General features: G+C 45.5%; 1 protein-coding gene and 1 long non-coding RNA gene across 4 annotated transcripts in view; one reads left to right on the top strand and one right to left on the bottom strand.

The window, feature by feature from the left end:
• Window positions 1-3,791: 3,791 nt before the first annotated feature.
• MAP3K5 (mitogen-activated protein kinase kinase kinase 5) overlaps window positions 3,792-11,808 on the top strand; it is a 207,747-nt gene continuing 199,730 nt past the window's right edge. For 2 of the 3 annotated variants that reach the window (XM_030316420.1, XM_030316419.1), the window contains exon 1: window positions 3,792-4,657. In XM_030316420.1, the coding sequence (XP_030172280.1) occupies window positions 4,234-4,657 (424 nt within the window). In that variant the 5' untranslated portion in view covers window positions 3,792-4,233. The remainder of the gene's footprint in view (window positions 4,658-11,808) is intronic. The other variant, XM_030316421.1, reaches the window with a different exon arrangement.
• Window positions 5,581-11,255, bottom strand: LOC115514436. The gene is made up of 2 exons (XR_003968970.1): window positions 11,021-11,255; window positions 5,581-6,791 (listed from the first exon to the last, which is right to left on the bottom strand). It is a non-coding gene; the product is annotated as an uncharacterized LOC115514436 (long non-coding RNA).

The raw sequence follows: 11,808 nt of genomic DNA, 5'->3' as shown, positions 1-11,808 counted from the left end.
TTTTTTAGTTTTTTGGGGCGCCTGGGTGGCTCAGTCGGTTGAGCGTCCAACTTTGGCTTGGGTCATGATCTTACAGCTCGTGAGTTCGAGCCCCACATTGGGCTCTGTGCTGACAGCTCAGAGCCTGGAACCTGTTTCATATTCTGGGTCTCCTTCTCTCTCTCTGCCCCTCTTCTGCTCATGCTGTGTCTGTCTCTCAAAAATAAATAAACATTAAAAAAATTTTTAAAAAAAGTTTAGTTTTGGGCAAGCGTAAGTGGGGGGGGGGGCGCAGAGAATAGATCCAAAGTAGGCTCTGCTGACAGGCTGATAGCAGCTAGCCCTATGTGGGGCTTGAACTCACAAACTGTGAGATCATGACCTGAGCCAAAGTCGGACGCTCAACTGACTGAGCCATCCGGTACCTGTCATAGAATCTTTATGATATTATGATTCTAGTATTCACTAACTGTGATTCAATCCCTGAAAAGCTTGTAAAGAAGCTGCTATTTGTGCTAGGATCTAAGCAATGTTACTTCTCTTTTCTGTTGGGCTCCTTTTTCTTCTTCTTTTTTAAATGTTTATTTATTTACTTTGAGAGAGAGAAAAAAAAAATGCACAAGCTCAAACCAGCATGAGTGGCAGAGAGAGAAAATCCCAAGCAGGCTCTACCCTTAGCATAGAGCCCAATATGGGGCTTGAACTCAGGACAGTGAAATCATGACCCGAGCTAAAATAGAGTCAGATGCTTAACTGACTGAGCCACGGAGGTACCCCACCTTGGGTTCCTTCTTTCCTTGATACAGAATGCTAAGTTATGAGCTTCAGTGAGTTACATAATACCCTCAATTCTACCAATTTATTAAGGTAATATAACCAGAAAGTATTGTATCTGATTTATATTATTTTAGGTTCCTCTTATTTTAGGTTTCATTGAATTAATATTTAATATTATGTTCTTGGTTTCTAACAATATTAAATATAAATTTGAAGAACATATATAACTTTTTAGAAATCCATATTCAATTGTATTGCTCAATGTACTCTATATCAGATTCTAGGTAAGTAATACAGTCTTTATAGAGTTCAATGCCAGCACAAGACTTGACTCTTCATATGAATGAATATATGTACTCTTTATGTGTTTTCTTTTCATTGGGGCAGCCAAATACACAGAGTTAAATTTAGCAATCAATTAAATTATGTATTCATCCCAGTTGCTTGATACTTCTTACTGGCTTCCTTATTGATTTCTGATACTTTTCTTACTTTTGATTTTCTGATACTTAAATTAGTGATTCTCTGATATTTAAATACTTTTTGTAATTAAGACTATATTGTATTCCCATTTATCTTACCTGAGGATACAGAGAAAGGTAAACTTGTCTAAAACAAAAGCTAGCTAGCTAGGAGACCCTCGTCCATTTTAGGCTTAAAATTCGCCATTTTGCCTCTTCAAGAACAAACCTGAAAACCCAAGATAGACAATTTTTCCGCTGTTCACCATTACCATATTAGTTGTCCTTTTGGATTAGAAAAAGCGCTCCTTCTTTAGAGACAAATTGCAAAACCACAAATTGCAACTTCTGGGTAATCCAATTACAAGAAGGCTTTCATTCCTTCAGGACACTCTGAGCCAGGCTTGGCAAGCTAAGAGTAGACTGAGACTCAGTGCTACACCTGTCCTCTCTGCCTCTACACAGGCCCCAAATCTCAGTTATAAGTTGAGCCATCTGAGTTTGGGCATATTTGACTATTTATCAGCTATAAAAATGTAAATTCATATGGTTCAATCCAATACACGGTATGTAACTTACATTAGTTAAACCTTGCCATATTTAGGTAGTGAGACGGCCTTAGTACCAACTAGAAGCAGTCTTTCATCATTGCACTGGGGTTTGGGTGCCAGCAATCCCTAACATCTTTTAAGTTATTAAATTAATTCAAAGTAAAACAAAACAAAGTAAAACAAAGACAAAAATTGTGTGTATGAAAAATGGCTCTGAAAAGATCTGGAAGGGCTTAGCAAAGGCTAAGTGATCTAAAAAGGTATGGGCTTTAAAAGACAGTTTTATACATAACGTTAGACCTGACCTTATTTGTGTAACAGAATGCAATTTGAAAATTTAGAATTTGAGAATTTGTTCAGCAGTTTTAGTTTTAGAATTTAGTTCAGAATTTTAGTTTTCCAGACATGGTCCTAATGAACTTCTAGTATGTATTGTTTCAGGCTAGGATGGGGTGGAGGATTATCTACTCCCACAGGAGTTTGGAGGTTTGACAAGTTGTTGGAAATAAAGAAGGTATGTAACTATTAGTAGCCTGTCAGTATTTTGCTTCACTAAACACATACTTTCCTAATGAGATCGAGTCCTAAAGCAGACGAGGATCATATAGATCCCAGGTGACATGTAACTTCCTTACTACAAATTTACTTTTATCATTTTACACACCTTTAGAAAAAGCTGAGGTCACATGGCTTCGTTAAGACTACATTTGTGTAGCTGCGAGGTGTTTTTCCTCATTACTATTTCCTTCCCTCTTTTAACTCTACTACTCAACTGTTTCATCCTTCCTTTTCTTCTACGCTTGAATTTGCATTGATAATTTGCATTACTCTACTTTATTCAGAGACCTCACTTATCTTGGTTCCCACCTCTGAGATGGGAAGTCCAAAATTGTTACTTCACTGCAGCTTTCACCAGTTTTCCTAACACATAGAACATTTTGGAGAAGTTCTCTGAAAACTTATTTGCTCTCCAAATAAGTAGATTTCTTCCTTTTCATCGCTTTTAAGCAATCCAGGTATCCTTCCCCCTCCCCCGCCGTGGTGCAATTAAAAAAAAAAAAAAAAAAGAATGTCACTTAATTTCCTCCTTTCATTGGATGATGCTTTGCGGAGTGGGATACAAACCCCTTATTCTATCTCCAGAAAGTATATGGGGCGAGCAGGGGCCGTGGGGGGGGGGGGCGAGGGGGTGCTTTAAAACCCTAAATGAGAATGCTAAGTCCTTCGCCAGTTGGAACTAATCATTCTCATTACTGCTAACATAGCTACTCGAATTTTTTACATGAAAAGTAGCAGAGGCAGACCTGATCAATTATGCCGGCCACTTCCGCAGCGCCACGGTCAGGAATCCTCGTCCACTTTAGGCCCCGGCTGCGGGACGCTAGTCGAAATCCTCCAGCCTTGCGCAACGCGGGCCTCCCCGTGCTGTACCAGACCGCGCGCAGAGCGAGCCCAGCAGGCGCCGGAGGGGGGCGCCGTGGCCGCGGGGACCGCTGCAAACGCCTCGCGGACTAGCTCCGGATCCCCGAGTGTTCGCAGGAGAGACTTTGCGCTGCCGTCGCATGCGTTTCGGCCTTTGGCTCACTCCGGGTCCTTTTAGGTGCGCGTCGGGTGGGTGACGGCGAAGAAACCCGGTCCGGCGCAGCGCTCCGGGCCCAGTCGAAGTCCGCGAGCCACTGCGCGGTCGACTTCGTCCGGGCTCGAGCTTCCCAGCAGCGCCCTCCCCCGGGGCGGGCCCTGACTCTCCGGTGCCGCGACGAGTGGGCGGCAGAAGCCGGTGGCCGACAGGGCGAGCGGCTGCAAGAGCGGCGAGACTCCCGCGGCGAGGTTGGCGCTCGGACGCAGCGGCCCCGGCGCGCTCGGTGGAGAAACGAGGCCAGGGGAGGAGGAGGAAATAGAGCAGATGAAGGGGAGCTGCCGCCGAGGAGGGAGGCGGGTCCTTGCGGCTGCGGCTGCTGCTGTTCCGGGACGCAGCCTGGAGAGCCTGCCCGCCCGTGAGGTGCTGGCCAGGTAGCTCCCCACCCAGCGGGGACCCTCCCCGGCTCCTCCCAGCGCCCGGCACCAAAGGAGCCGGGGCCGCGCGCCCGGTGGCCAGGGCGCACCGCACCCCGAGCGCGGCGCCCTTGAGCTGCACCGCGGCGCAGGTTTGCGAGCCGACTTGTCTGCCCGCCAAGAGAAGGAAGCGCTGTCCCTTCCCGCTCAACCTGGCGTCCCCACCCCTTGTACTCTACACCCTGCCTCGGACGAGCGGCGCGGCCACGGAGGCGCCGAGGAGGGGCGAGCCGCCGCCGGGCAGCGGCGTCCCTTCGGGGGAAAGGGCGCCTGAGAGGAGGCGGCGGCGCGGCGCGGAAGGCGCGACTCGCGATGGCAGCTGCTTAGCCCGGCGCGCACGGAGCAGCCCCGAGCTGTGGCTGGCCAGACGGTGCGGCTGGGCGGGGGACGCCGCCGCAGCCCGGCCGGGAGAGATGAGCGCGGAGGCGGGCGAGGGCATCACTTTCTCCGTGCCACCGTTCGCCGAGGGCGGCAGCTGCCGGAGGGGAGCAGCGGCGGCGGCGGCCGAGGGCGAGGAGAGCCAGCTACCACCGCCGCCGCCGGGCAGCTTCTGGAACGTGGAGAGTGCCGCCGCCCCGGGCACCGGGTGTCCCGCTGCCACCTCTGGGAGCAGCGCCACCCGGTGCCGGGGCAACTCTGGTGGCGGAGGCGGCCGACGGACCACGGTGGCATATGTGATCAACGAAGCGAGCCAGGGGCAGCTGGTGATGGCCGAGAGCGAGGCCCTGCAGAGCCTGCGGGAGGCGTGCGAGACGGTGGGCGCCACCCTGGAGACCGTGCATTTTGGTAAACTGGACTTTGGGGAAACCGCGGTGCTGGATCGTTTCTACAATGCAGGTGCGTGTGCAACCCCTTCCCCGTCTTCCACGGCCAGGGGCCACGTTTTCCCTGGCCGCAGCAGGGGGGGAAACGGTTTAGGAGGCTCCAAGCGTGCTTCCTACTCATTTACTTCTTGCCCCACCTTAAGGGCAGCGAGCGGCGCTGCGTGACCGCTCCTAGCGCTCGCCGCTTCTGGGAGAGAGTGGGTGCTGGTGCAAGATCCTGTGTGTTTGTGCCAGGCTCACCCACTGGCCCGCGCTGGAGCTCTGGGTCCCTGCGGTCCTAATAAAGAACTTTTCAGTTCTTCAACAGGGCGAGATATTACTCCAATCAGGCCTTCAGCATTTGGTGTTCTGGTTTCTCTTCTGTTACTTTTGGCCCATATTTTCCTTCTATATATACCTGTGACTTTTAGATGACGCTCTCATTTGTTTCTTTCTGTGTAGTTTTGGAAGTACAGAAACCACGCAGCCCGCTGCTCACAGAGTGTATCCATACGAATTTGCATGACGTGTCGTGATCATCCCAAGTCATTTTACTTTAACAAGTTTAGTGGCTTGAATGTTCCAGTCTTACCAATTTGAACTTCCAAGGAATTACTTCCAAAAGCCATAAGCTTGTAGCTTGCACTAAACTTATGTGGTATCTTTTGAGAGGATTTTTTTTTTCATTACCGCATATACACCATGATGGGCTGGAACGTACATAATTTAACACTGTTTAAAATTCTATATGCTATTTTCATAACTAAGATTAGCTTGGCTGTTAAAGTGATTGCTAGCATAATCCATAAAAAGTCCATAAAAATCTTCTCAACCTATCACCGATTTCAGAAAGTGTCATTGCAGTTCTAGTGACTGATGCAATTAGCTATCTGTTGGCTAATGTTAGGAATAGTAACATGCTATTGAAATTAACCTTCAGTACCCTGTGCAACCAAATATGAGAATATATACATATTTATTTTTGTAAGTGTGGGCGGAAAATTTGATTTAATGGTGGTTTCAAACAATAAGGTTCTTGCATTTGTGATCACATAAAAGGTTTTATTCTCCAATTTTGCTTTCAGTTCTGATTCTCTTTAGTCTCTTCAAAACACCTGAAGTAGGCTTATGTCAGCTTTGGAATTCAGCCAAAGCTGAATATTTTAAGAACAAGAAGAACTTCATGTTAAGGAAACCAGACTAAATAAACTAGGGCTTTCTGGTGCTGGTATTTTTTTTACAGTCTTGGTCTTCATAACTGAACATGAGTATGATGTATTATAGCTTAGTTCTTTGTGTGACTTGCTATAAAAATTGCATACACGTAACTTTTTCTAAAAATTACAGCACTCTTATTTTTGGCTTATAATTTGGAAGAAGCTTCAAAGAACTGAAAGATATGTGAGGAAAACACCCAAGCAAATACTGAGCCTATTTTTATTGCACAGATAGATTCAGTATTTTTTATAAGACTCTGTAAAAAAAAAAAAATCTTAAACTCTAAGCTAATTTGAAAGAAAGTTTCCTAACAAGGCTCACTTACTGTTTATTCTCCAAATACTGTTTGTGGGAAAGGGAGAGAGGAAGATTACAAGGGAACCGACACTTGAACTGTATCTTGCTAAATTCTGCAAACAAGCCTGAGAAGGAAATACTTCCTATCCTTCTTAGAGGAGAAAACCAAGGGCTCCATGACTGGCCTGGACTCGGAGGTGGTAACTGGTCAATGCAGGAGTCTACTTCAGGTGGCTGACCCTCGAAGGTCATCTTTGCCCTTGCTGCCCCCATTTAGCTGGGCTGATTTACTCCCAGGGTCAAAGGAAGCTCCCTATCTTGGAATCATGTGATGGAGAGCTGCCAGGGACCTCACAAGCCATCCAGGGGCAGTGTGGAATAGTGAGGAGGACACCCTGTGGGAAGCAGCTCTATCTCATCTGCTGCTTCATTCAACCTGGACAGGCCCCAGTTTCACCCTTTCCCGTGTGCGTGACACGAACTCTGAGCCCTCTCATTCGGCACCGAAGATGTGACAGAATGATGATGGTAGCAATTTTGGCCAAACCCTTTGGTTTTCTCAGCTGAGAGCTGCCGAGAGTCTGAGGGTGGTCGAACTTGTCTTCTGATTTCTGAGAGAGCACTTACTCCTCCTCCACCAGGGACACGTTTTTCTGTAAAGGGCCAGATGGGAAATATTTTAGACTTTGCGGGAGGTCTCTCTCACAGCTACTCAACTCTGTAGTTGTTACGACAGCAGCCAGCTCAGTACCTAAACAAGTGATTGTGGCTGGGTTCCAGTAAAATTTTGTTAGTGAATCCTGAGATTTCAATTTCATTTACTTCAAAAATAATTATTCTTTCAATTATTTTTCAACCATTTAAAAACGTAAAAAAAAACAACAACAACATTCTCAGGTTGCAAGCTGTACAGAAACAGGCCTGGCAAGATTTTTGGCCCCTGTGCCACGCTATCTTTTGTTCTACCTACATTTACTACCTTCATTTGGAAATTGAATCCCCAAGATATACTCAGAAGAGCAGTGTCCCTCAAGTTAGATCTGAGTTTTCATCCTGGCTCTTCTCCAAAGTGTGGAATTATGAACAGAGCCCTTCATCTCCTCCAAAAGCCTGTAGCCTTGACAAGGGTCTGATGTGGAGGGGAAAATCGAACTAAATTTCTTTCTTTCTTTTTTTTTTTTTTTAAGTATTTTTTTAGATGTTTATTTATCTTTGAGGGAGAGAGCACAAGGAGGGGAGGGTGGAGAGAGAGGGGTCAGAGGATCCTGCACTGACAGCAGAGAGCCCAGTGTGGGGCTCAAACTCAAAACGTGAAATCATGACCTGAGTCGCAGTTGGTCACTCAGCTGACTGAGCTACCCAGGAGCCCAGAACTACATTTCTAAGATTCCCCCATTTAATCCCTCGAGTTTGCAAAGGTAGGGCAGCATGGTATGCTGGGACAGAGCATCAGAACAAGAGTGTCCAGATCTGGATTCTGGCCTTTGGTTCTTCTCTAATTTGGAGCAAAGTGGGATGCTGGGTGGCTCAGTTGGTTAAGCGTCCAACTCTGGCTCAGGTCATGATCTTATGGTTCATGGCTTCAACCTCCTCATCGGGCCCTTTGCTGACAGCTCGGAGCCCAGAGCCTGCTTTAGGCTCTGTCTCTCTGTTTCTTTCTCTGTCCCTCCCCTGCTCAGACTCTCTCTCTCTCTCTCTCTCTCTCTCAAAACTAAATGAATAGGGGCACCTGGGTGGCTCAGTTGGTTAAGCGTCTGACTTTGGCTCAGGTCATGATCTCTTGGTTGGTGAGTTAGAGCCTGTGTCGGCTTCTGTGCTGACAGCCCAGAGCCTCTGGGGCCTGCTTCAGATTCTGTCCTTCTCTCTCTACCCCTTCTCCACTAGTGCCCCCTCACCTCAAAAAATAAATAAACATTAAAAAATAAATAAATGTTACAAGTTTTTTTTTAAATCTCCAAAAAGAGTGGAAGATTAGAATAATTGCTCTGTTAAATTCTGTACTTTAAAATTACATTAATACAAAATGAATTACATTATACGTTACATATAAATACATACATTTATATACATAAATTACATTAATACCAAATGACTTATTTCAGTCCTTAGAGGTGAATCAACTGCTTGTATATATCATGTCCTCGGCCCCTCAAGGAGTTCAGGGTGAGTGGAAAGGGCAGACATCAAGCCTGGCTGCAGCAGGCCTCTGCGAAGATCCTTACAGAATGCCTTGGGTCCCAGGAGACATTCTAGAGTCAAACTAGGGGGAGGGCAGGTTCAGAGGTGACAGCTGAACTGAGTTGGAAGGGTGAATAAGGGCTACTTAACTTGGAACAGCTCAGTTTACTGGACTGGACAAGAACTTAAAGCTGGGTTACATTTTTATCAGCTTCTCCCTATCTGTGTGTACCAGGGTCTTTTTAAAGAATAGATGGCAGTTGAAGCTTTTCCCTATTTGATTATTGTTTAACCATAATCTAGTTCGTTCTTTGACTACACTTGTCATTCTCTCTTTCATTCCTGTTCTGAGAGGAAACTAATGTTCTATCGAAGCTTTTGTGAAAATCGTCATATTTACGTGTATGAGATTATTACTCACAGATGGCAAATGGCAAGCTAACAACACCCCTTCCCAGCCCCCTGCATTGTAGGCAGTCAGTTTCTATAAAAGTGAAGAGATGGCAGTGATACGTTAGTGATACAGAGCTACTCCGTTCAGGTAGACAGTTCCAACTGGCAGCATCTCAAAAAAAATTATTTTTAATGAACATCAGTTCTGTGAAGTATAGCTAGAGTAGGCTTTATTGTTCCCCCCTTTTTGCTTGTAAGGAAACTGAACCATAAAGAGATTATATTCATTCATTCAGGTGAAGTGACGTAAAGTTGCTGCTTGGAACCGGGAGCACACTTTGTTTAGAAACAGGCTTAGAGGTGTTGCTTAGATTCTGGGACTAGCCTGTGAGAAGCCTTGTTAACTCAGTGTACTTGAAATATGAAACCCACTCACCATGTTATTTTTTACTTTTTCTTAAAGAAGAATTATTTCTTATTTTTGAGACAGAGAGAGACAGACCTTGAGAGGAGGAGGGGCAGAGAGAGAGGGAGACACAGAATCTGAAGCAGGCTCCAGGCTCTGAACTGTCAGCACAGAGCCCGACATGGGGCTCGAACCCACAAACTGTGAGATTATGACCTGAGCCAAAGTCGGATGCTTAACTAACTGAGCCATCCAGACACCCCAAAACCTACTCACCACTTTAAACATTCTGGAAAATTATGTTCCTAGGACTGAAAACTGGGACTTTGAACATACCTTTCCTTATGTTAGACCCAGTCACTTTTGCTTTCATCTAGTTTCTGGTAGCATCTGGCCAGATGTAGGAATATCTCTTTGGATTGGTGAGGATGAGAGGAGGCAATATGGTGACATAGAGGACAAAGGAAGGCTTGGAAGGCTGCAGGGAGAGGAGGGAGACTGAGTAGGGGACTTGACCCTTGGTGACTTGGCCAAGAAGTAATGCCAGCAGGGGATGCATTAACACTTTCACCTCTTTCAAGCTTCTCGCCCTCCTGACCTTATAATTATGGCTCTCAATGTCCTGTTGATGTGAGACCCAGGACCATTGCTCTGCTCAAGGCTTTTCACTCCCTTATCCACCGGGGTCTTCACCAGGCTTACTACAGATGGCAGCTGTAGTACCCATGGAAAACAGGAAGGAAACACATGCTGGTTGAAATGGTAAGACTTAGTTTTTATATTCTCATGTGTATTATGTTTCTGCTTTGCTCGGGTCAGGATGAAAGTTACCCATTTAGGTTATGTCATTGGAGAGGCATCTGAACTTTCTGGGCTTTGGTTCCACTTGCTCCCAGCAAGACTTCCAGTCTTATTTGATAAAAAGCAAAACAAACACAACCTTTGTCTCCTGTCTATCCCAGACTGAGAAGTCTTCTAGCCCAATCTGCATTTTCTACTTTTAAATCCAGGGATGCTTTGGTATACATAGCCTCATATACTTTGAGGGAGAGGGTGAAATCTGTATTTCTTTTTTATATATAACTGATTTTTATGTTTTACTGTTTTTGAGAGACACAGAGAGGGGAGGGGCAGAGACAGGGAGACAGAAGATCTGAAGCTGGCTCTGCCCTGTCAGTGCATTTCTTAAATAGTGGTTCCCACGGACCAGTTAAAAAAAATTGGAAAACTGACATGTGTTTGTCGACCTTTAATGTTCCCAAGTAAGGATATTGAATAGAGAAGGACAGAAAACTCGGCAACCAGTCACTTACTGCCACGATTTCTTAAAAAGAAAAGACATTTTTGTATTCAATTAGGAAAGGCGTAACCTTAGAATAAAGAACAGTTCTTTACATATAGTAAATGTATGAGAAAACTCAACTATTATTCTTCTTTCTCCATGTCCCCAAGGATGAGGGAAAACTTGATGTTACCAATCAACAGAGCAATGTTTTGGCAACCTCTGATCTAAACCACCTTTTAGTCCCTTCATACTAAGTCACTGCTTCTTTGTGCAAGAAATAAGCCTTAGCAAAACTATCAGTAGAGCAAACAGAGACAAACTCATAAGGAAAACCTCTGGTTAAGAAGGTATTTAAAAAAAAAAAAATCCCAGTGGTGCTCCATACATGGCTGTTCTCTGGGCTTTTAACTTTTTGCTGGCATATTACTAGGACAGTTGCTGACTGCCCACTATGAATGCAGAGCCCCAGGCTTCCTCTTTTGTTTTGTTTTGTTTTTTTTGGATGACTGGTCAGTTATAATTTTCCAAAAAGGGTATTACTAGAAAATTGGAAAAAAGTAAAATTAAAAAGAAAATCCCGAAGCACAAAAATAAATGTTTTTAGAGCACTCGTTTCTTACCCCACGTTGTCAACTGCCGATTGTCGTGACTGCCCTGCTTTCCAGGTTCTTGGGATCCTGATTTCTTTCCTCAGCGCGGTCACCTTTGGTCTGCTTGAGACATTCATCAGTTGGTAGTTTGAGTGGGTTGCATCTCTAGGTGAAGCCTAATTATAAGTGCACAGTGTAGCCTTGTCTCACCAGTGGTGCCGGCTCCCGCCGGGCTTCTGGGAGTTTTCTGCTACAGGTCAGTTCCCCTCTGGTGGCTACAGGGACTGTCCCCTGCTTCCTGTTTCAGAGGCCTGGGTAGAGGCCCGTTCAGTTCCCGTTTCAGGCTTGCAGGATAAAATTGGTTCAGGGCTTCTTTGTGAAGCAGTGGGGGATTGACACGCTCAAAGCCCAATGAATGTGCAAATCTCCACCAACAGGTATCAGTTGTTTCTGCTTTCCAAGTTGTTGCCCCAAGTAGTCCCTTCAGACCCCACTCCACTCTGCGTGGGCCGAGATGGAAGTTGAGAGTGTGGTAAATGGAGGGGCGGGGGAGCAGTGTTGCAGGAACCCACAGCTCTGTGGATGGCGGGAAGAAATCCGGAACCCACAGCCGTGGGAAGGTGCTTCTTGAAAACAGCCTTGTCGTCCCTTAATTTGGATATAGGTAAGTGGGGAGACAGGCCATATTTAAGAAAGATACCATTATTATCAGGGAGCAAAATTAAATTAGTAAATTTTATTAGCGGTATATAAGAACAAAAAAGGAAAACAAAGCAAAATTGTAAAACTTAAAAAATCCACTGGCGATACTAATACAT

This window comes from Lynx canadensis, chromosome B2 (assembly GCF_007474595.2).
Source record: "Lynx canadensis isolate LIC74 chromosome B2, mLynCan4.pri.v2, whole genome shotgun sequence".
In the NCBI taxonomy this organism is placed as follows: Eukaryota; Metazoa; Chordata; class Mammalia; order Carnivora; family Felidae; genus Lynx; species Lynx canadensis.
Note: the sequence above shows the minus strand (reverse complement) of the source record. Positions and strands in the feature narration are given on the sequence as shown.